This window comes from Alosa pseudoharengus, unplaced genomic scaffold (genome assembly GCF_046254945.1).
Source record: "Alosa pseudoharengus isolate Yale_2024_CS ecotype anadromous, Long Island Sound unplaced genomic scaffold, YU_APseudo_1.1 YU_APseudo_1.1_scf_6, whole genome shotgun sequence".
NCBI lineage: Eukaryota > Metazoa > Chordata > Actinopteri > Clupeiformes > Clupeidae > Alosa > Alosa pseudoharengus.
In genome coordinates, this window is record NW_027468848.1 from 34903257 (window position 1) to 34928256 (window position 25000).

Consider the following 25000-nt stretch of genomic DNA (forward strand, 5'->3'; position numbering starts at 1 on the left):
ATCGGTGTCATCTTAATATATGAGCAAAAACTTCTGTTATTTTAGTAAACAGTCCCTTAAGCTTATCTTTTGTTTACAAAAGACTTACAGTTTGGTGAGGTTGGATAGCCCCTGGAACATGTCCGGTGTCAGGCAGCCGATGCGGTTGTTGGACAGGTCCCTGAAAGAGGAGCAGAAAGCCATAAAAATGCACGCTAACCTAAACACATGAATTTCCTGCCAAACAGAAGCTTTTCCATTACTTCTGAATTATGTGCTTCTCTCATCATCCTTTCCATAATCATTTTAAATGGAAGTTCTAATTGGATACATGCCTAAATCTCTCTGTGCAGCCATAACTGAGTCTGATCCTACTCTTATCCTAAAGTAAGTGGCTGTTGGTCAGTAGAAACAAGCCCATTTGTAACACAGCTGTGCTCTCCTGTACTAGTAACCTGATATTGCTATGTTGCTTGCACCTAGTATGCAAGAATATAAGACTAGGATATAACATGACCTATGTGAGAACTATGATGCACTGTGATTGAGAATCCACAGGAATCTGTTGTTTCAGACTGTCACTTCAACGCAGCACAGTGGTGGTTCAGTGCAGTTGGCTGAAACACATGTTTATCTCTCCCTGTTTGTTTACACAAAAGCCGCCCAAGTTGCTACAAACGCAGGCCAACAGAAGGACAAAGAAAAAAAGCAAGGGAAAAAAACGTTGCATCTCCAAGACGGAGATGGGACTTGACCACGATGCTGACCAGAGCTCCGCGACGCCGGTCCAAAGTGGCACGACTACGCAGAGGGTGGTTGGGGAGGCGACTGGCTTGTCACATTCAATGCGCCATCAGCGACAACAACACGGGTCTGCGGTTTGAATGGCGACAAAGCACAGCCGCCGCCGTGTTATAAGTTACCCCACAGGGACCAGGCAAACGTTGCTCCAGGACAAAACAGAAGGAGAGTCAGCCAATACCGAACAAACTAGAGGAATAGCCACTACGGGACAAACCAGAGGGCTAGCCGCCATGGCGACTCCTCCTGGCCTCTGTGACCATGACATTTTGCTGCCTCTGTTTCCACCACAAAATCCAAGACCCCGTTCCTATTCCTGTCCTTAAAGCTGTGCGACTATGCTGAATGCTCTCTCAACTGTTAAAGGGGTTGGCCTTCAAACTGATCAGCTACTGGTCCATGAATCAAGTTGTGTTATGTGAGTGTTCTGATACCCTTCAACATTTTACATACCCTGACCAGCCTGCAGCTTATTTCTGAGTTGCAAAAAGACATTAATACATTTAAAAATGTCACCGTATAGTCAACAGTCAACTGTCAACAGCCCTTCAACGGCCCTTATTCATCTCACACTTCCCTGGGAAGTGAACAAAATGACCTTGGTGTTGTTTGCACCCAACTTTCCCAGTTTTGCAGACGTATATCCCCCCGACTCCATTCAAACTATATTTTCCCAAGAACTGGAGTCTCCCACACTCTTGTATATTAATTCCTGTTGCGGTCAAGGAAGTCGTACCCAGATCCTGACGATCAGCCCGCAGATCAGCGCCATTTTCTGCTCCTGCCGATGTTGTTCCACATAAGTCTTGCATGAGTACAACTTTCCTCGACATGTTCTGTCATTAAGTCGCCCTAATTCGCTCATAAACATGGCATGGCACATGCTGTAACCATTCATTAGAGCTGACACGAGCTCAAATGTTGGCCTAAACTCACATGGAACATGTGGCATTGGACAACCATGCCACTGCTTGTGGGTGATTCACTAAAACCATTATGCTGGAGATTCACTGCATGATGTCATTCTTTATAAAGTGACACCCAAGGAAGCCCACCCTGTCCTTGAACCACTGCCTTGTGTTCACTCCACTCTATAGTTTGCCCTCTACTGAGAATCGACAGAGATTCGACGAGAATCGTCTACAAGTTAGATTTTCATAATGCACAAGGCAAAGTTCGACAACATGGGAAATGACAATTGACAATACTGGCATAAAACATAAAATAAAGTTTAGAGACTGAGAAAACAGCCCACTTTTCACCTAAAACAAATCAAAGTTAATTTGAAAAGGTTTTAAACATAGCCTTCATACTATGATTACAACTGCACTTTTACAACTCAAATGTAAACAAATAACACTGTGCCAATATAAATGCATCATGCAAAATAGCATGTAGCACAGTGCAGTATGTTATTGAGACTTACAGCTTCTTCAGTGCAGTCAGACTGTGAAAGGCTCCTGGCATGATGGTGCTGATGAGGTTGTTCTTGAGGTCTCTGGTGAAAGAGAAACAAAGAAACCAAACCGCTTGAAAGACTGCAGGCGCAACCAGACAGTGCACAGAGCCTGCCACAACTTCATTCATGTCACATTTGTAGAGAATTGTAGGATTTCTTTGTTTTTACGAGGACCATCCATTTGTTCCGTTTTGGTCTTCAAAACCACCTCAACGAGTTAGAGGGGTTATGAAGGTCCTCTTGAATTCATAAGTGAAGTTAAATAACCGACCAGTCACCACATGCTTGAGTTAACATCTGCAAACCAGTGATATCGACATCTTTTTGTCTGACAGGTTAGGATTTAAATCAACATTCCCACACCCACATGAAATGAAAAGAGAGAGAATTTATTTTCAATATCTACGTTTCCACCTTTTGTGGTTATGGGCTGGCCAAACGCTGCAAGCCCCGTGTTTCAATGTTTATTTGAAATGGGATGGGAGCCGCTGTTGAATCAGAGAGGTCTGCAAAAGTAACCCAGGGAGCCACCTGGTTTTGGAGCGCACAATAACGCAAACACAGGAGCGAACAAGACGCTGTCGGAATTTCACAGCAACAAAAAAAGATGCTTTTTTCCCCGGGTTTTTAAAACGCCTCTTCCCACGATAAAGTTACACCAGCACAAGCCAAACTATAAATATTCATTTCTCAAACTGCCTTTGAAGATCTCATTTCAGAGCGAGAAGTTCCCTCCTAGCTAGCCCTCTTCCTATTGCTTTCCTAGACCCATGTGCTGAAACACTTATCTCACCTCCCACCATTCCTCCCTCTCTCCCTCTCCCCCTCTGCTTCTCTCTCTCTCTCTCTCTCTTTCCTGCTCTCTCACCAGCAACTCCAGAAGACCAGCCTGAAAATTAACCTCTGAAAGTCAAGGGAAGAATTTTATTGGGCAGGTGGGAATAAAGGTTGGAGCAGGTCATCAGACAAATAGCTACTGCAAAGCCCAGCTAAGCGAATGTACAGAACACATTGGGGGCGGGGGGGGGGGGGGGCATTCTCCTGTAGCATGGACCAATGGCTCCCAATGGACAAGTTTGGAGAGATTTCCTTACTGACGGCCTATGACATTGAAAGGGTCAGTTTTTTAGAGGTTGACTTTTTGCCCTGTTCCTTCAAAGAGTAGGGAGGTAATATTTCTAACTTTTTTGATCTCATCTCAGTTTTCTGCTACTAGAATTAGAGCATTGAGGAGGTTGACACACAGAACTTTCTGGAACTTCTATGGTTTGCCATTACAGATGAATGACCTAAGATATGGGCTTTTTCAAAACCACATCATCTCATACCATCAAAACTAGGAGTCATCCTCCCCCTCCCAAACAACAACCTTCAGACGGCTCCAACTCTTGACATGCGTCCAAGTGTGTATGATTTATGGGTTATTTTTGATCGCGTCAGAGTGAAATCTGAAAATGGATTCAATATGAGTGAATGAAAGGCTCTCATCTCTCTTGGCAGAGGCTACTGAAAGGACTGAGAAGGGGAAAAAAACACACACACACACACACACACAATGTTTTCATACACGTACCTCAGATGGTGTAGAATGGAGCATGATATGGGAATTATTATACATGAAAGATGCTAAAAGAGGCAAGAAAACGCTGATCTGATGGTGAATTTACAACTCTGTCAGTGGATTTACAACTGTCTCTGGGTGGATAAGCTCACAGACCAGTTTTGACCCTAAAACTATGTCTTTATGTCAAGAATTAGTGAACACAACTCTTTAGGCTGTCCATGTTCATAACATGTGTGTGTGTGTGTGTGTGTGTGTGTGTGTGTGTGTGTGTGCATATGTGTCAGTGTATGTGTGTGTGAGAGAGAGTGAATGTTAGTGGATATATCAACGGTGCACTCTAAAGTGCATTCACCTGAGCGTCACACACACACACACACACACTCAGTCCAGCAGCTCGCTGTGCAGCTGCCGGCCGCGACGAGGCGGGTCGAGGGAGGCGCCCGCCGGCCAAAGGCCCTCACATTTGTTTGCAACAACTTAACAGCCCCTTACAGGGAGGGAAGTTTACACTAACCAGCAGCTCACGGACAGCCGCCATCTCACAGTATCTGCTCGGTATGCATTTCAAGGCTAACCTGCTAACAGCTGTCAGTGGGTGTGTGGTATGAGAGAGGGCAAAAAGAGAGCAAGAGAGAAAGAGAGAGAGAGAGAGAGAGGAAGAGATAGAGAGCGAAAGGGGGAAGGAGCGATGGAGGAAGAGGAGGTGTGCGTGCAGTTGGACAGAGAGGGAGGGGAGGGTGAAGTCTAGCCTCAGTGTGGGAGTCCAGGAGTTCATACCGACTCGATATTTTGGGCTGAGAAGCCGTGCACATGAATATGTCTGTGTATGTGTGTGTGTGTGTGTGTGGGGGGGGGGGCACACATGTAAATGCAATTATGAGGCCAGTGCGAATGGGCGAGTGGGCGTGCGAACAAGCATATGTGACTTTGCTTGTGCACGTGTGCACATACAGGGCCGTATGCAGCACTAGAGAGCCTCTGTGTGTGTGTGTGTGTGTCTGTGTGTGTGTGTGTGTGTGTGTGTGTGTGTGTGTGTGTCTGTCTGTCTGTCTGTCTGTCTGTCTGTCTGTGTGCATGCATGCCTCTGTGTGTGTGTGTGTGTGTGTGTCTGTGTGCGAGAAAATGGGAGTTCCATATGTGCGTGTGCCGACCTCTTGTGTCAGTCAGTGTGTGTGTGTGTGTGTGTGTGTGTGTGTGTGTGTGTGTGTGTGTGTGTGTGTGTGTGTGTGTGTGTGTGTGTGCATGCACAAATATGTGCTGCTTGCATGTGTGAGTGTGCTCTGTTTATGTATACATACGTGTGTTTGGTTTGTGTTTGTGTGTGTGTGTGTGAGTGTGTATGTCTCTGTGTGTGTGTGTGTGTGTGTGTGTGTGTGTGTGTGTCTCTGTTTGTGTGTGTGTGTGTGTGTGTATATGAGAGGGACCCGGTAGCAGTGGCAGTAATGGTGGCCGGGGCAGACAGAACAATGGTGGACGTTTCCTGGCTGGCGCGTCCAGGGCCTCATTAGCAGCCTGATGAAAGGCGAGGCTCTGCCCACTGTTTCCTCCCACACGTCAACACCGGCGCACTGGCCTCCCCGGGTCGGCCTGGCCCAGCCGCACGCTCGCTCGCTCGCTCGCTCGCTTCAGCCTCCTCTCTCCCTCTGACGCAGCACAGCACACTAATTACTTCACATGAGCTCAATCGCGGCGGTGGAGTCTGTGCAGAGGCCAGTTGTGGTTTGGGATGGTTCGGTGCGGCGGGGAGCTCCACAAACTACTCTGCACACTTCACAGTGACACTAAAAATGGATTGCAAGAATGATTTTGGTTTAGCTAATTAGTGAAAGGGTAAACAACACTAGCAGTCGACATCTAGGCATGACAGCCCATTTAGTCCACACTCCACGGGGCCTGACATGCTCTGTGCTAGTGGCTATGCTGGGTCAGGTACGCGCTTTTAAGGGCTGAGTGTGAATTCTATGAGGTAGGCAGGGCTACAGAGGCATGCAGACACACACACACACACACACACACACACACACACACACACACACACACACACACACACACACACACACCACACACACATACACACACACATACACCACACACACATACACACACACACACACACACACACACACCACACACACATACACACACACACACACACACGCACGCACACACATACACACACACACATACACACACACACACACGCACGCACATACACACACACACACACACACACACACACACACACACACACACACACATACACACCAAAGACACATTGCTCCAGAGAGGTCATGAAGTGTGTGCTTTGGATGTGTGAAGCCCAACAGAACTGCACACAGCTCCCCTCTCTTATCACATAGCTGGGGAATGTGGACAAGCAGAACAGTGCCAGTGGAGTGCAGAGGTCTTTAGAGGCCAGCCTCCGTAGCTAAGTGACCTCACCACACACACATATTCAGTGCTATTCTGCTGCTAACAGCATCACAGTCAAAACAGCTTCATGTTACAGACCTCCTTCTAGGTAATCAATGAGAGAATAATGATAAACTTTCATGTAAATCAAAGACGTAAGGTGAATTAGAATTCTGTTTCTTTCTTTCTTTTATTTCTTTCAATTGCCTACTAAAATGATGACATGAAAAACGCATAAAAACATTGACTGAAGAAAACAATTCAAAGCCAGGATACTTATTTCCAGCTCAGGTGTAATAGAGCTGCTTAATATAGAATTGCTGTGTCTCGCCCTGCATGTGGGCTCTCTAATTGGTCTTTAAGAGTGGAAGGGCATGGCCTCCTTCAGACGAGTCTAACACCAGCTGATGCTATTTCAAAATGACTTTCCCTCATTTATTTCCCCGTCCATCTATGGTCCTCCATCTCTCCCTCTCTTTCTCTCTCTCTCTCTCTCTCCCTCTCTTTCTCCCTCTCTCTCTTTCAGTCACTCCAGTTTTGTCCTCGCATCAATGGAGTCTACCCTGAAGAGTTATGTATGTCTGCAGCAGAGGGCGAGAGCACCTGGGGCCTATGAGCGAGCATGCAGAGAAGAGATGATGGGAGCGGAGGAGGAGAGAAAAAAAGTGAAAGAGCAAAGAGAAGTGGCCGGCAGGCAGGCAGGCAGAGAGCGGCCAGCATAAGGGGTTTTTATGAAGACGGCCGGTCCTCCAAAGAGCCTCAACTCCACCACAATCTCCCCCACCACCACCACCCGCCTCCCTGTTTGGAGTGCTCCCATTATGAGGCCGGGGAGCGTGGGGCTGGAGTACTCCAGTGACATTGTTCAGGCCGTGGCCCCGGGGAGCACTGAGAGAATGGCTGAGGCCAGGGAATGGCCACTCATTATCGCCAGACGGGAATCAAGAATTTCCTGTTGCACTCCATTAAGGAGGGGGGGGGGGTTCTTTAAAAATGGAGAGCAAGAGAAAGATGGAGAGAGGGAGTGAGAGAGGGCGAGGGAGGAAAGAGGGAAAGAGATGTCGTCTCTATATATTCTTCTCTGAATATACGGACTGATTCTGTTTTTTGTGTTGCTGTTGTTTTCGATGATGTGTGCATTTGTGTGTCTGTGCGGAAGTCTGCGCAAAACCAAAAGGGGTCTGAACAGTTAACTGGCACCTTCGTCCTGCCAAAGGCCGGCAGAGACCATTTTTGTGCCGCGTGTCATTTCCTGTCTCCCTGGCGTCTCCAACACAGAGGCCCTCTCTCGTTTATTTTTACAGTTTCCTTTTTTTTAGCAGGGCTGCTTTTTTTCGTGCATACATGGGGTTAGTGGGCAGGTGGGAGGGGAGGGGAGGCTTCAGGCATGAGCAGAATCAGTTCTGTGTGACCCCCCCCCTTCCCTCACACACACACGCACACACACTCCTCCTCTACACCTCCCCAGCTTCCACCACCTCCTCCACCTCCTTCTGCTCCAGCCCACTCCTCAACACGCACTCACTCACAATGGGGTCTCTGTAAGTCGGCCCCCAAAACTTACTCCAGCCTTTCCTCCTCAAACAGGAAACCAGGATCTGCCTGTCTTTTGTTTTTCTACTAATTTCCTGCTTTCCTGCACCTTCCACAGATTATTTTTCTTTATTTTCTTTCCTCTGTCTCATCAGATTAACCACGCGCTCTGAAAACCCTCTCTTGTACATCTGGATGGTTAAAAATAAGACAAGGAGAAAAAAAAACATTTTTTTCCAGACCATGGTAATGCCATTCTTTCCCCAAGTTGAAACAGGAGAAAAATGATAAACAGCACTGTGTAGAATAGTCCAAATGCCATTGTTGTCAAAATGCCATTATGAATCATATTCAAGAGATATTTTGTGAAAACAAAATGTTGTGATAATACTCCCATAAGTTTTTATATCTGAATAGCACACAAGGTGTGCACAAATTATATCAATACACACAATCAAAACTGGCACATGTACAAGAAGTGAAAGCAATGGTTAACATGACACATCTCACCAATAATCCATACTGAAAAATTGTGAAGACCATCGCAATAATCAAGGCCAGTATAGAGGCTTGCTTTTACTCTCTGTGGCAAGCTATAATTTGAAATGTGGTCCTGCAACACACTTATAGAGAAGGGAATACAAAAATAGCCATGGATAGTTTTATTGAAGAGTAAAATTTCCTGGGTTAATTTTGATTATATGTTCCATCGGTCTGCTTCAGGGCAAGTCAAGGTATGATGCCAAGAAAGAAAGATGGAATGACAGGCTGTTTTGAATGTGTGCACATTCAACCCGTACTCAATGAAGAATAGACTTAAAACACGTTCCGTCAAGAAGGCTCGTCCCAAACAGAACTAAAAACAGCTATGCTCATGATTGCAATTACCCAGCATGAGATCCTTATTTCTCTGGTGTTAATAGGTGGTCAGAGAAAAGCACAAAGCATATGTTATGGAATGGGTTCCAAATATAGAGCCTTGGGGAACTCCGTTGAAAAGTTAAATATTACTCTATAACTGTGACAAACTTGACAAACCACAACAAACTAAGAAACAACATCTGTTTTATAGAACACTGACAGTCCAATAATTATCCAAAATCAAGAAATATGAACCAATGACAATCTCAAGAGCTTCTTGAGAAATTGAAATTTATAAAGCAACTAAGATTAACAAAAAGTCACTTTAAATAAAGTTGATCCAGATGACCAAATGCAGACTGTCAGTGTTACTGATGTATCATCAGAAACTACACTAAACAGCCCTTCATAATGTTTTGAAATTGCTCATGTTATTTCAGTTGAGGCCATTTCCTTTGATAGTGCTGAAATGTGCTGACTGTCTTCACCTCTGACTTGCTTTGCTTGACTGGCACAGCGTGTGTGTGTGTGTGTGTGTGTGTGTGTGTGGATTGGCATCATGTCCAAGGGGCATCCCCTGTATGCCTGTTGAGGATTTCCCCTGGTTGATATCCAGACTCCCATCTAACGGTTTGGAAATAACTGGCAGAAAGAAATTGTCTGCCTCTTTGTCACTGTCTCGATTGAGTCTTGCTGTCTCAAATGAATGCAGTTAGCTCCTTAAAAAATAAATCCATGATATAAATTTTAAAAGCAGACATAAACAGATCCAGAGATAGTCCCACCTCCTGTCGAAGTGAGTCGACAGTAGTTTGGAAATACAGCATTGAGGGTTGACCATGGGCCAATGTTACCACAGGGAACCATCTGGCAGTCAACACTGTTCATACACAATATCAATGAATGGGAACACAATGATGGGCAATGTGTGAATATTCATCCCGTGGGTGGATTTCAGCTTGCAGACAAGAACGCGAGTAGGGGTGAGAAAGAGAGCACAAAGAGGGTGAGACGAAGAAAGACAGAAAGACAGAGAGAGAGAAAGAGAGAGAGAGAGAGAGAGAGAGGGTGCAAAGTTCATGAGGGAAAGCCAAAACCAGCTGAAAATGAAAAGGATTTCTTGTGCAAGTTGGGAGGGAGGATATAGACTGAGTGAAGGCCGAAGAAGATTCAGAGAAATAGACTCAAATCTACTTGAATTCTTCATGTGGTCACAGTGTTTAGGCGATATGGAAGTCTTTCTGTGAGATTGTCATTCCTGTTTGCCTGTTTTGATGCTCACAGGCACGCTTGTTTGCTAGCCCCCCTCACTTTAGTGAGCCCCCAAGACACGATTGAGTTAAGCTCACAATGCAAACACGCCCCCTTGCCTTCAGCTTATCGCATGGACACATCTGGAGTCTATCAACTCAAGTAAACCCCCCACCCCACAACCCCCCCCCTCCCTGCAGCACCCCACCCCCCTCTGTTTCCACTCTCTCCGGCTCTTAACCCCTTCCTCCCCGGACCCCCACAAGTCATGCATTCTTCGGTTCGACATGTAGGGATTTCATCGCATGAGAACCACACAGCAGCAGCACCAGCACCAGGACTCTTGCTTGAGTGTGCTGTGCAGAGAGTGGTTTATTCTGGGAGAAGTGTGAATAACAGGACTGCCTAATCATCAGTTCCAAGAAGCCGCCTTTGAGTTTGAGTCCTTTCTGTTGTTTCTGTTGGAGGAAGGCTGAAATGAAGGTTGACCCGTCGGGTCTTTCCTGCACGTCTGGACGTCTGGCGCTGGGGTCTGGTGGGGATCTACACGCTTGAGCTCCTTGCCACCACCGTCACCACCCCTGGGTTTTTAATGAGTGGAGCAGTGCCCGTTTCTACAGAGCCCTCACACATCACAGTCATTTGCTTACCTTTGGTGGAAACAATGTTAATCTAAAACTGAAACTCAGCAACTTCAAGCAACTCCGGCTCACACACTTTCTCCCACTCTGTCTCTTTCGTGCTCAGATGTGTACAGTAAACATACACTCACTCAAAGACAAACACACACACACACACACACACACACACACACACACAGACACACACACACACACACACACACACACACACAAACACAGACACACACGAACACACACACACACACACACACACAGACACACACACACACACACACACACAATCTGTTTTATATTAAGAAATGCCTATGCACCCTCTTCAGCAGCCCTACCCCACCCCATCCCCTAGCTCAGCCTCTCAGAAGGCTGGTGAGGTTGTTTAGCTTGGCCACCATCCCCACACAGGCCTGCCTGGGATGGCAAACACACACACACACACACAGGCCTGCCTGGGATGGCAAACACACACACACACACACACACTGGGATGGCACGGAGGATTTGGGAAGTCTGCCGAGGCCGGCTTCCCGTGGAGACACTAATGCATCCACCACGTCCTCCTCCCTCCTCCCCTCCTCTCTCTCTCTCTCTCTCTCTCTCTCTCTCTCTCTCTCTGCTGTCCTCTCTGTCCTGCAAGCAGATGCTCTGCCCTGTTTGAACGTGTACAGATGCCGGTGTGGATGTGTCTGATTTTATTTTCCATAATCACGCTGAGATTTTAAACCTTCTGTTTAGTCTTACCAGCCCAGCGCAACATTCTCAGGCCCCCTGTTTGACTTATTATGGTCATGGAGCATGTCTGGAAACAACCTCCCCTCTGTTTCCCTGCGTCAGACCACCCCCCCCCCCCCCCCCCGCCCCCCCCCAAAACCCCAAGTCCTTATGGAACTGCTCATCAATCGCAGACAAGAGTGTATTTCCTGTTGAGAACTCAAGTGGCTTCCACTGCTGATAGCAGACAAAATGAAGACCCAGCGATGCTATGAAACAGCCGGCTGAATTATGGCTGCCAATTTCATGTTCATGTTTTCGTCCATTCATCCTCAAGTGCGCCTTACATGTCTGTCTGCATGCTAATACGTCTCAGTCTGGTGTGACAAAGAACAGACAGACCTACAGACCCCATGCCAGGGCATAAACTGCCTTTCAAATGTCACTCTTATCATTTTACTTTGCCTCCTATAATGACTATTTTGAGAAGAGAATGTTGTCGTAATGCAGATTTGTGGAGGACTAAGCCTAACTCTAAACACGCTTCATCTGGCCAAGCCATGTCCAAAGCCTCACTCCAAACACTTCAGAGTAAAGTAATTTGACTCTATAAACAACAAAAGATTTTAGATGGACACAATGGGATAGCATGTGAATGTGTCACATACCTTCAGTATTAGTAATATTATTATTTGCCTCAGTATACGGATAAAATAAAACATATATCACAAACACAGATTCTTGTATGCATTCTACACAAGTGAATGGGTTTGAGCACTTTGACCACTGGGTTTGAGTGTATAATGCCTTCTAGTTAGCTCTTGCTGCAGACTACATCAACAGTCTAGTCTCCCAGCACCCCCCCCCAGTGTCCTAATTCTGATGGAAGTGGACTGCCAGCTCCCTGCCCTCCCCCTGCTGCAGGATGTGTAGGGAGTGCAGGTTTGTGTCGTGTGTGTGTGTGTGTGTGTGTATATTTGTGTGTGTGTGTGTGTGTGTGTGTGTGTGTGTGTGTGTGTGTGTGTGTGTGTGTTTAATGCCAGACCACTCACTGCCTCTTTTTCTTTCTAGCTTTCTCACACATTCTCTTCTCTTTTCTTGTTCCACATTCTTTCTATATACCTTCCCTCTCTCTCTCTTTCTCTGTCTCCCCTTCTCTCTCTCTCTCCGCTCTCCTTTCTCTGAAGTCATTATTCTCATTACCTTAGCTCCAATCAATGCTGGACAGGCCGCTGTGATCTGTCCACAACTTGTTAAGGTCACCGCTCATTAGCGCGCCAGTCTCGTTATATGGCCCTCTGTCAGCTTGGAACAGAAATGGATTTTGGGAGGTGGGGGCAGGCATGTGCGTGTTTGTGTGTGCGCGTGTCGTGTGTGTGTGTGTGTGTGTGTATGTGTGTATGCATGTGTGTCTATATGCATGTCTCTGTGTGTGAATGTTGCTGCATGGGGCAAGACTCGAGTGCACACGTATGTGCGTGACAAGGCACATGCATGGAATAGCAGGCTTCTTTCTTAGCTCGGCCGCTCTGCTCTGCTCACGCACCGCGAGACACACAGAGGGAGGTCGGGCCGGGCCCTGCGTGCCTCCACGCATGGAGATGCGTTATGCAGACGTCTGACGGCAGCAGTCGTGCCCGCGCCCGTGCACCGCAGGCCCCAGAAGAAGGAGACCCCTCACTCGCACGCCAAGCCCGAGCGGTGGCAGCTGACTGCATCCTGTACAGCATGGCTGAAAACAAACAGCACCAAATGCCTCTGCACTTGGGTGGCTTTGGCAGTTTATGAACGCCACCCTTTCTTTTCGGGGGGCTCAGGGCTCCCTATGAAAGGGCCGACTGTGTATGCGCGGCGGCTGTGGTGGAGGTGGTGGTGGTGGTGGTGGAGGTGGTGGTGGTGGTGGAGGCTCCTGTCTGTGCGGGGGAACTGACGGAGGGTTTCCCTGCCTGGGCCAGACTAGACTAGACCAGACCAGGCCGGGCTGCAGCTCCTCCAGCAGCCAACACACACCCAGCTCCAGAGCTGCCACACGGCTCACACACGCCCAGTAGTGGGACGGCCCAGAGAGAGAGATGAAGAGAGAAAGAGAGAGAGAGAGAGGGGGGGGAGAAGAAGAGAGAGGTTGAGAAAGAGAGGGTTGTTGGTTAGAGGTGAGCAGAGAGCTGAGTAGAGAAAGATACAGTAAGAGCTACAGAGGGTTGGAGAGAAGGAAAGCTGAAGGGAGAGAGAGAGAGAGAGAGAGAGAGCTGGAGAGTGGAACTGCTCTGTTTAGAGAGCATTGGCTTGAAGCACAGCCAGGACACAGCCTGGGATGCCCATAATAGGATACGCACACATGCAGACACACACACACACACACACACACAAATACTTAGTAATAAAGAGAAACAGAGCCAGTGAAAGGCAGAGCAAGGGAGAGGGAGAGAGAGATTGAGAGAGAAGGAAAGAAGATAATATAAACCTGAAATATCTCACAGTGAAAACAGTAGTTAAGCTGCGATATAAAAATGCAAAACTGTGCGTACGTCTGCTCATCCTCTGGTGGAGGGCCCGCCAAGTGTGTTGACTCTGCCCTCGTGGGCCGGCCTCTGATTACGACGTTGACCACACGTATGAGTAACGGCCGCACCACCGCGGCAAATGACAAGCACATGTAGACAAGGGCCTGGAAACAATGACCAGCCCTGAACGCCGACCAAGTTGGAGACAAAACACAACGCAAACAATCCCTCTTGGAGGAGTGGTGCGCGCACTGCAGTTGTCCGCCGTGGACGCCAATTTGTAGTCGTGTCTCCGACCGTTTGGTCCCTGGAGATGACAGGCGGACACTCTAGCACTGATGTTTCCGTTATTGATTTGGAGAGGCAAAACACAGTGGTGCATTCAAGGCAAAGCTAATGGCTAACACAAAGCAACACACTTTAAGGGATGCAGATGGCTTATTAAACTGTGTGAGTGTGTGTGTGTGTGTGTGTGTGCGTGCATGTGAGTGTGTGTGAGAGGGAAAGAGTGGGAAGGAGTATGTCTGTAAATGTGTGTGTGTGAGTGTGTGCCTACTGCTTTGTGTAACCAATGAGATGTTCCCCTAGTTACATAGCCCCTGATCTCCTGCTGAGAGAGAGGCCTACATGCTTGATAATGTGCTAGCCTGTGTGTATCCGTGTCTTTATTACATGTGTATTTAATTACTGGCTAGGTTCAACAGGCATCAATATCTACATATCTCTGGTCTTGGATTGCATGCACTGTACTGTAATTTGTGTGTGTGTGTGTGTGTGTGTGTGTATTCACATCTGCATGTAGGCTGTCTATCTCTCCTAGGTCTATGGTTAGACCCCTCCAGGCATACTGCACCCGACCCCCTGATGGTTTTACCAGTGTCCCAGGTATGGGGGCCTGTTAGTGGGATAGCTCAGGTTACTCACCCTGCTAACCCCTGGGCTCTCTAGGGGGCCTTGTCTGCACTTGCAAAAACAAGCAATATCAGATCGTTTTACGTCAAACAAACACCTACGCCAAGACTACCAGCTTACCTTGGACAGAGCGCACTAATCGCTTCCCAGACTCACAAGCCCTCATAAAATTCCAAAAATGAGAATGACTGTGAAGGAGGAAGGTCAAACTTTAAATGTGAATTTATTGAGCGAGTTTGAACGTTGTAAAAGCAAATATGGTTTCCATTGCTTTTGGAGACTACAAAAAGATAGTAAAATGGCCACGAAAAATAAAACATTGTAAGGTTATGCTGTTTTTGCAGTGTTGATATCTTTTAAAATAATGTGAATTTTAATACTTTTTTTCTATTTCTTATCCAACAGTGAAAAAGAGTAACAGTTCTCCTCCATGACCTAACCCCTTATGAGACCTCGAGTAAGACGATGAAGACAGATCTCTCTGTCATTCTCTTTCTGTTTCTATTCATCATGGTCTGCCAGCCTTCGTGGAGTTTGCCTCGTACATTTTAACAACATGACACCTTCCCTGAAGCCGCATGGCTCACATATGACTAAATACCCGAGAAAAATGGGGAATCACCCAACTTCTGTCAGCACTTGATTTTTCATTTTTGTGTGAAAAAGAGAGAGGGTGGGAGGGAGAGGAGAAAAGAGAGATAGAGAGAGAGAGCGAGAGAGAGAGAGAGAGAGAGAGAGAGAGAGAGAGAGAAAACGGGAGCCAAAGTCAGACATCTCCTCCCCATGATCCCCTTATCTGCTAGCATAGCGTGGGGCTGCTCTGATAAAGACGGATGGCGCTGTAATTACGCCATCGTTTCCACATAACTCTGCAGCGATAACTGCTCGCACCTTGTTTCATCCTCCCTTCTGGACCGCATCCCACTTTTTTTTTCCTTTTTTTTTTGTTGAGCACAGCTCGTGGATGCGCAGATCCTTTTGCCGATAGTCCCGCCGTGCCTTCGGGGACTGGGGGACAGAGTGGTGGAGAGGTCGGTGTGAGATCGGGGACGTATGCGAACAAGTGACCGAGTGTGACCTCCTCCATCGTGTATTGAGGAACATGTGAAAGAGCCATTATCACTATTTGTTTGGTAAGGGCAGGCATGTGCGCTAGCTGCAGGCTAACAGAGGGCAGAGGGGGGAGGGCAGAGGGGAGGGGGGAGGGGGAGGGGGGGGCACACAGATCAAAGGCAGCGGAGGCGAGGTTGTGTAAGCACACTATTGTGCTGCTGATGGTGGTGGTGGTGACGATGAGAGTCATAATGACGGTGATTACTTACAGTTTCTCCAGGACGGAGAGTCCACTGAAGGAGCCATTTCGCAGGACCCTGATGCGGTTGCTGCTCAAAATCCTGAGAGGGAGAGAGAGAAGGGGGAAAAAAACAGAGGCGTTAACAACACATTTCACAAACACAGAGAAAACACATATACACCCACACACAAACGCACACACACACACACACACACACACACACACACACACACACACACACACACACACACGCACACACACACACACACACACACACACACACACACACACACACACACACACACACACACACACACACACACACACGCACACACACACACACAAATCACTATGTTTTACTTGTGTTCAGACCCCTGACCTTCGCGTGCCTGGAGAAGCTGGAGTGTAACTAGGATCCTTGCAGACGACAGAGAAAAAACACAACAACAACACTGAGCCAGATGACCACCAGCTGTGTTAACCCCTCGCTTCCCCACACCACTTAAAGACTGGACGCAGGGATACAGAGAGACGGATGTGGGGGGGGATAGCCATCTCAGAGCTGGAGCTCCAGCAACTAGAGGGTCAAGGATGGAGTGAAAAGCAAAGAGGATGAGGATAGTGGCCAACTGCGAGTTCATTCACCCAGCAGTTACTCTCATGATTGCGCTAGTCCGAGAGACATTAGACAAAGCTGGTTCCAATTAATCTACTGGACGTAATGGGGGAGGGGTTGGCGGGGGTAATGGTCAGGGTGAGGAAACGGAGGAAGGCGAGCGAGAGGACGAGAACGGAGAGTCTGGGGGGGGGGGGTCGGTGGGGTTTGGTGGAGGAAACCATAATCTTGATAATCACCCTGGATACATTTTTACATCAAAAGGAAGCGGCGTCCACATCAAACAAAATCCCTGCTCCCGCCATGACAATTATCCTTCTCCCTATTGGCAGTGGTGTGGTCAGAGATGGGGCTCTTATCGAGCTTATCAGAGGAACCAGTGGTGATGGGGAGAGAGGTGGGGGGGGGGCTGAGGAAGGAATCCTGCTTTAGGCTCGCAGCACAGTCTCCTGCATGGGAACCAACATTTCTTCGATCCTGCCAATGATCTCACTGGACCCAGGCCTGGATTCTAGCAGAGGGACCTGAGAAACCCTCTGTCTATTCAGGTCCTCAACGGAGCTTCTAAGATAGGCACTTATACAGCAGTGACATTTCAGGAAAGTGTTACACACACACACACACACACACACACACACACACACGCACACACACACACGCACACACACACACACACACACACACACACACACACACACACACACACACACACACACACACACACACACACACACACACACACACACACAGTCTTTCTTGTACAAACACACACACACACACACCCTTGTTTGCATGAGCTAGCTCTAGCTAAGCTCTGAGGCTCTGCATTAGGTTGTGCGTCACCCCCAGTCTCCTCAAGGGGCTGTGTGCTGTACAAGTGCTGTACAGTAGGATTCAGCACAGGGCTCCCAGTGGGTGGCAGAGGCTCATAACTCACCCCACCCCACCCCACCCCACTACCAAACCTCTCCTGAGTCCCCTCACTCCCACACACACTTAATTGGCTGCAAATACAGCTTTGCGAGAGGAAGTGTGTTTCTAATCTACACATTGGAATGCCCTGGCTGGATATGTGTATGTGTGTACGTGTGTGGGCGTGTTTGCATGTGTGTGTGTGTGTCAGCAATGCCTCTCCTGAGGAGGCAGCAAGCTGTGAACAGGCTCCAGAATTTTACAGATGCAGCAGCCACTGGTTCCCCTCCTACCCACCACATCAATGAGACCCCAGCTCCTCAAACCCCCCACAACCCCCCTCACCAGCCCACCTAATGAACAGATTTAATCAAACCATCGTGTGACAAATCAATCAACCCGCACAGAGAAAATCCACACACACACCACACACACAATATACACACCACACCACATCCAACTGCCTCGCCGCGTCCAAACTCTGTGCTATCAAACACACCAAACGGTACCCAGGTCTGCCAAGTCCGCCCCGTTGCATTTCACACTCTTGACCGAGCTGGGCTTCATGAAAGGCAACAGCCAGGAGGCTGATGTGGCACACGTGTGAACGATCGCACAGAGTCTCCATTCACGAGTCAAACTTAATCAGAGAGAGAGCCGAGGAGATGAAACCCAACATTCAATCATCTGGGCTCGCTCCAGACTAGCACAGTCACTCCATCTGCTTTTATGAGCTTTCTTACCCAAAGCATACAGTATATGACAATGTTTCTCAAAGTGTGGTCTGGGGACCACTGGTGGTCTGCAACCCATCCCAAGTGGTCCGCGAACAGACGTGGTAAAATATTATATAGATGAGTTCTTTGCAATGTTGAACCAACTTGTATGTTAATCCAAACAGTTAAAGTTAAGCTATGCCAGTTTAAATCATATGAACCCTCTGCCTATTGTGTACTGTTGAAGTATAGGTCTACTCTTTTTTTTAACTAAGTGGTCTGTGAGTTTTTGTTTAATTGGTTAAGTGGTCCTTGGTCTGAAAACATTTGAGAAACACTGGTATGTGACAATTTGATCCTGTTATGTGATTATGGAAGATCGTAAAGAGCAGAGGCAACCCTACCGGGAGTATGTCTTAAATTTGGGTCATCTGTCTTCAGTCTGCAATAAAAGGCAGCTGATATATTGTGTATAAACAAGGTTTTATGTCAGAATATTTGAAAATGTTATTATATCATCCATGTAACCATCAGATACAGTTTACGACCAAATAAGAAGAACGATGTATGTGTGACAGTGTGAAAGTGTCATACGTATCAATTTGATGCGTTGTGTTGTTCATTTAGGTTAAATCAGTTACAGCACTGGAAGTCGGAGAGTGCCTCAAACCTGATGCATGACTTGTTGAATACCAAGATAAAGCGCCAACCAAGAAACTTCTGGAAATTTCCCTGCGGCAACGGGTTCTGGTCCACTCTCCGGCTTAACGTGAGAAGGACTCGCGTGCCGGTGGCCCGGCGTGACTCTGGCCCGGTTTTGAACCTGTGCCGGTCAGAGCCGAGGTCTCACGCTTCAGCTGGGCACACTACCACTGCTCTAACTCGACACAGACTTGCAGATGAAAGAGGGGAGAAGATCCGGAACTGACTGCATAATTCAACGCAGAGAGCAGAGGAGAAAGTCTGCCCTGGCAACGGGACAAGCCACGTATAATTCAATCCAGAGACCTTAGGTAGTGATAGTTGGCATTTACTAAGCCTATTATTCACCAGCATTGCTGATGGGAGGATAATGTACTGTACACAAAGCCTACTTTTAATTATTAAAATGAGTATATACTGTATACAGTATATGGGTTTAGCATACATTATCAATACTTCCATGAAGGAGGATCACTCTAAATGGAGAAAAAAAAAAATGTAGCATATTTTATGCATTAAGGAATATATGGATACAGTACATGTTCTATGAGTTTATAATGGACCTCATAGAGCTAGTGATGATGGTATGATGTTTTGCTTGCATCATCTTTGTGTCAGTGTTTCATGCATTTGTTTCCCAGTCGTATGGCTGACCCCACTCACCCCAGACCACACGGTGCACATCCATCTCACCATCTTCCTATACAAAGCCATTTCCAACATCTCAGAAAACCTAGGCAGGCACCAATCACAACTGCTTAATAGGAATGAGGCGGGTTTTATACGATGACAGACAGATGAGTGCGGTTAGCAACGCAGTTGAACATAACCAATGGCTGTTCTAATGGTGTCAGTATTAAACAAAACAGATGCGTATCTTCTTTGAAATTAAGTAGTCAACTGCAATTAAAACCTTTGTTAACAATAAAGATGTTTGCTGTACTTCCAAAAGGATGAATTTACTAATTTAAGTTTAATTTCCATGCTGGTTACGTCCCCTTGGAAAGTGGAAGTGGACGAAGGGTCCCAGAACAATTTTCTTTTGGTGTAACCAGGCTAATTCCACTCAGTCTTCACAAACACTTTCATCCTCAAACTCTTCACATGATTGTCTTTGCCTTTAAGCTCTTTGGTGCTCTTCTCGTACACACACACACACACACACACACACACACACACACTTCCTTCAGCTCCTCACAACTATCGGGGGCATCATGAGTCTGAAGAGTGGATCTGCAGCCCTTTTTGAACGTTGAGAGCAAAGTGTGTATGCTCTCCTGCGCTCACCAAGCGGAAACTGTCTCACATGTGGTGGCTGCTTTGTATATTTGTTGCTTAGTTCTATTCATGCAGATGTGAAGGAGGCTCTTTGCCTTCCTCTGTGTTTTGTTTCTTGTTTCCATACGTTTTCCGTGGTATTTCCCCCTTGGCCAGATGTCCAAATCTCTTCTACCTCACTTGTGGCTAACTTTGGACAAAATCACCAGCCAAATGAACACATCCTCATGTGAAGTGTAAATGTTTGGGAAGGAAACTGAGAAGAGAGCAAGAAGGAGCACAAAGAAAGAAAGAGAGAAAGAGAGAGAGAGAGAGAGAGAGAGAGAGAGACAGAGACAGAGACAGAGAGACAGGAGGGAGTGAGCATAATGTTCTGCTTGTTGCTGTGGTCTTGTGTACGCCTGCTGTTTCTCCATTAGGTGACGAGACAGTGGCATGCTGCTCTGTGCCACTTGGCCTGGCTTTCATTACGCTTAAGCACTGTCTCCTCATAGCAGCTCCCCTATAGGTCCCCTTCACTCACTCACACTCGCTGCAGCTCAGAGCACAGCTAAAAGCTGCTATTTTCATCTCCCCTCTCAACCATTTACACAACAACAAACATCTCTTCAAGAGACCAGACATCAGCCATTTTAGAACCGCTGTCTGAAAACATAAGGAAATACAGGACTATTCAGATAGAGGGTGTATTATCACCTGAACACATGTGCTATGCCTTATTTTTGACTCCAGATATACCTGGGCCTGGCTTGGTTATATTGTTCCTCAGAGGTATCACAGAGCAGCACATACAAATAATGTGTGTATGTGTGTGTGTGTGTATGAGAGAAAGAGAGAGAGAGAGAGAGAGAGAGAGAGAGAGAGAGAGAGAGAGAGACACACACAGAGAGACAGAGCTGAGAAGCCTTTCTATAAACAGCTCCAAAATAGGCAAGGCTCCCATCAGGCCAAACAGGAAACCCAGCCAATTAGCTGTTTATACAGGCCCTGGCTGCAAGGGGTCAAAGGGCACGAGGCCAGCGCTTCCTGAACAGCCAACCAACAGAAGGGGCGACTGTGCACACGAGCAGGTGGACCAAAGAAAGACAGGAAGATGGAGTGAGGGAGTCCTGCAAGGAAGAGAGGGAAAGAGAAAAAGAGTGAGAGAAAAAGCGATAAGAAAAGTGAGAGAGACAGAGGCAGATGGAGTGGTAAATGATGAAAGACGAGAGCCAACGGCCCTGGTTTTCCCCGATCAATAAGGCTGGAGAGAGAGCTGCCAAGATGGGGGAGCAGTGGCGCGACATCAGAGGGAGAGACGCTCATTTCCCAGTCGATGAGTAGACGCCTTGTTTTAATAATTCGCAGCCAGGCCGCGGCCCTGACAGATACCTAATTGCATTAGTCTGCTCCCGATGGAAGAGCCCGCCTAAGACTGCTGCGAGGAGTGTGTGTGTGTGTATGTGTGTGTGTGTGTGTGTGTGTGTGTGGGGGGGGGGGGGGGGTTGAAAAGGGGGAAAGTGCTCTGGCTCAATCAAGAGGCCATCTGAAGTGCGTCAGGCTCACATTAACGTCCACGTCTGCCCATCCACGGGCTGTCTTTGGCCAGCCGGAGATCAGTGCCTAATCCACTTGAGTCTATCTCATCCCATCTCATCTCATCTCATCTCTTCTCTTCTCATCTCCTCTCCAGCACAGACCACCAGTGGCAGAAGCTTAGGCCCATCAGCCTGCCCGCAGTGAATGCATTTTAGGGAAGATCAAAACAGATGCTGGTGGATAAAGAAGGTGCATGTTTGTGTGTGTGTGTGTGTATGTGCATGTGTGTGTGTGTGTATGTGTGCGTGTGTGTGTGTGTGTATGTGTGCGTGTGGCAGGGGGGGCTTGATGCAGGCCCCTTTGCGCAGGTGCCTGGGAGGATGTAGTCCATCACAGTGAGATGGCGAGATGGAGAGAGAGATGTGACCAAGGGCAGATGGGGTGACAAGAGGGAGGACAATAGGCGAGGCAGGATCCCGATAGAGACTTGTACCCGTCAGCACTGTGTGCTTCCCGCATACTAACTGAAAAAGCACACTCACCAAAACCCATTTGGAAGCCATTTGGAGACAGACGGATTCAAAGGTGTCGTGTACAAAAAGCCAAATGTCTTCACCAGCTGGAACAGATTGTGATGGAAACCCTTTTTTAATTTGGTCATCATTTCGAAGCACGTGTCCCTCAGAGAGCCACATAAGCTCGCTGCTGAAAAGCGTCTCTCTGCCCGAGTCTCGTCAAGCCCTAGTGACCCGACCTCACACACTAACTGGACGCCTGCTCGTGTCTCTGTCTCTGTCTCCGCGTCCGTCAACAGAGCCTGGCGCTGCCGTTGTTCTTCCGCGAGTGCGGCGACCTGTCACTCTCATTTCCTGTGGCGGTCGCCCGGGGAGCGCGCGTGTGTCTTTCGGAAAAGTTGCCACGGCAACCCACTGTGTTGGTGTGCCTCAGCGATGGCATACCCTACTCCACCCCCCACCCACACACACAGTCGCACACACACCCTGACCCCCCCCCCCTCCACCTCGACAGGCGGGTAGACGTGCGGGGAGGAGGAGGAGGAGGGGGGGGGGTAATGCGGCGTGATGTGCGCTGGCAGACAAAGGCCTCTGTCCCGGCAGTAGCAGACCGCAGCCGCCCCTCCCTGGGTCGTGCCAGTCACTTTGTTGGTTTGCTCAATTTGCTTCCTCGGGAACCACAGGGCCCTTTGAAGGCGGCAGACATGAGGGCATGTCAGCGCGTCCCTAAGGCTGGATCCACTCTGCTCTGCTCGAGCCCGATCCCCCCCCCCCCACACCCTGGTCTCCGCCTCCGCTGCGGAGGGCCGGCCGCCATGATGCCACTGCGGCTTGGGGCCACACAGGAGGAGCGGCTGGGGAGAAGTGAGGGCGGAGGCTCAGGCGCTGTCGTTCACGCACTGTCATTCACGCACTGTCATTCACGCACTGTCATTCACAGGCTGTCATTCACACGCTAATGTTCGTGTGATGCTGTTGTTGTCATTTTTGTTTTTACTTTGATGATGGTAGCTTTATGGGAGTTGAATGTGATCTGCTCATAGCTTGGCACGCCATTTCCCACAGGTGTTGAAACACTTGAGTGAAAATGAGCGATGTGTGTCTGTGCTCGTGGTTTTTTCTGTGTTTAGAAATGTACACGTATGTGTCTGTGTGTGTGTGTGTGTGTGTGAGTGAGTGAGTGAGTGAGTGAGTGAGTGAGTGAGTGAGAGAGAGAGAGAGAGAGAGAGAGAGAGAGAGATTGTGTGTGTACTGTATGTGTTTGAGGGGTCAGGGATGCCACAGCTGCAGTGCATGTCTGCTCATCCTCTGCAGAGGCCCTAAATCCTGAGCCTGTGATCTAGAGTTACACTGCAGACAGCTGAGCAGCAGCCATGTTCAAATACAGCTGTGTGTGTGTGTGTGTGTGTGTGTGTGTGTGGTGGGAAATCGTCCTGAGTAACACCTCTCCTTTTCTTTCCCTTTCTCTCTCTGTCTCTCGTTCTTTTTGTCTCTTTCTCTCACATCCTCACACTCCTCTTCTCATCTCTTACTCATTGTCTGCCTGGCCACCCTCCTCCTCCTCCTCTCTCTGTCTTTCCCTTTCACGGCCAACACCCAGCCATAAAATCCTCCCGTCCCCTGAAAAAGAAGGATATCCTGTCTCCAAAAATCACTCCGAATCTGGTCTTAATAAGCTTGTGGGTAATGTGTAGGGAGCCTGTGATTCACCCTGCCACGCTTTTCCCTCGGTTATGGCTGCGTCAAGACGTCGTGTGCAGGCCACCGCTGCCGGTGTTTGGGTTTGTAATGGAGGCCAGATGAACAGGTTGTCCACAATGTGTCATCTTCCCTCTAAAGTGAGTTGAGTCAATATGGTCTGATCTAGAACCCTCCTATGTTCTTTGTTTCATTAGAATTGAGACATTAGAACCTCACAAAGAGAGGGTTCTTTAGCATTCATCATCAGCAACTTCTGATGCAATACAAATAGTCAGGAGAACCAGTCTGAGCCTCACATCTAACGAATCCAAGTTTGCAACTTGACTTTTTTTGGAGGAGGTTTTCTTTTCCTGAGAATGTACAGTGCATCTGCCAAGAGAACAGACTCTGGAGCGGTGTACTGTAAACATCAGTGCTGTTTTGAACAATTCTTAATAGGATCTCATTTGTTTTTTGTGGAGCGCTCACAATTGTTGCTCACAAACACGACACGTCAGCTGCCCCTTGTATAGACTTGGCTGTAATCACCCAAAAGAACGCAGGCCGCAGTAAACTCTTGACCCCTGATCTCTCCTATTCCCTCACTGCTAAAAATAACATCTAACCAAGTGTTATTAATCTTATATTAAGATCATAAAATCTAGTTGGTATTGTTTTTAGTATAAATAAAGACACTTAACTAGCGCTCTCTCATAAGATCATTTTGAATTTAATAAGCGTTTGACTTATTTTAAGGAGTCTTATCAAGACAAATTTGCTTAAGGCACTGGCGGCCAAATTTGCTTGTTTTCATGATGAGATGAAAAACTCTTATTAAATTAAGTCAAATGATTTTATAAAAAAGTGCTAGGTAAGTAGCCTGGAGATTCCAGACCCTGGTAATCTAGAAAGATTAAGGGTCTGGCCACGAATAATGTAATGGCCCAACTCGAGGAGCGGCACCAAGCATGTATTTGAAAATCTCACTGCACGCAGATAAGACTATACGACCAACGTTTACTGACTGATTCCGGACTTCGACGTAATTGGATAACACTACGACTGTCATCTGTTTAGCTCACCTTTGGCCCGCCTATATCAGATACACCAATGTGATTGGCTCCCCGTGATACAAGTGGTAAAAGTA

At 47.7% G+C, this 25000-nt stretch overlaps 1 protein-coding gene across 1 annotated transcript in view; it reads right to left on the minus strand.

Annotated features, from left to right (window-relative positions):
• adgra2 (adhesion G protein-coupled receptor A2) overlaps positions 1-25000 on the minus strand; it is a 61686-nt gene that overhangs the window by 15034 nt on the left and 21652 nt on the right. The window contains exons 2-4 of the mRNA XM_076269782.1: positions 15945-16016; positions 2207-2278; positions 89-160 (exon numbers count right to left, since the gene is read on the minus strand). Coding sequence (XP_076125897.1) covers positions 89-160; positions 2207-2278; positions 15945-16016 — 216 coding nt within the window. The remainder of the gene's footprint in view (positions 1-88; positions 161-2206; positions 2279-15944; positions 16017-25000) is intronic.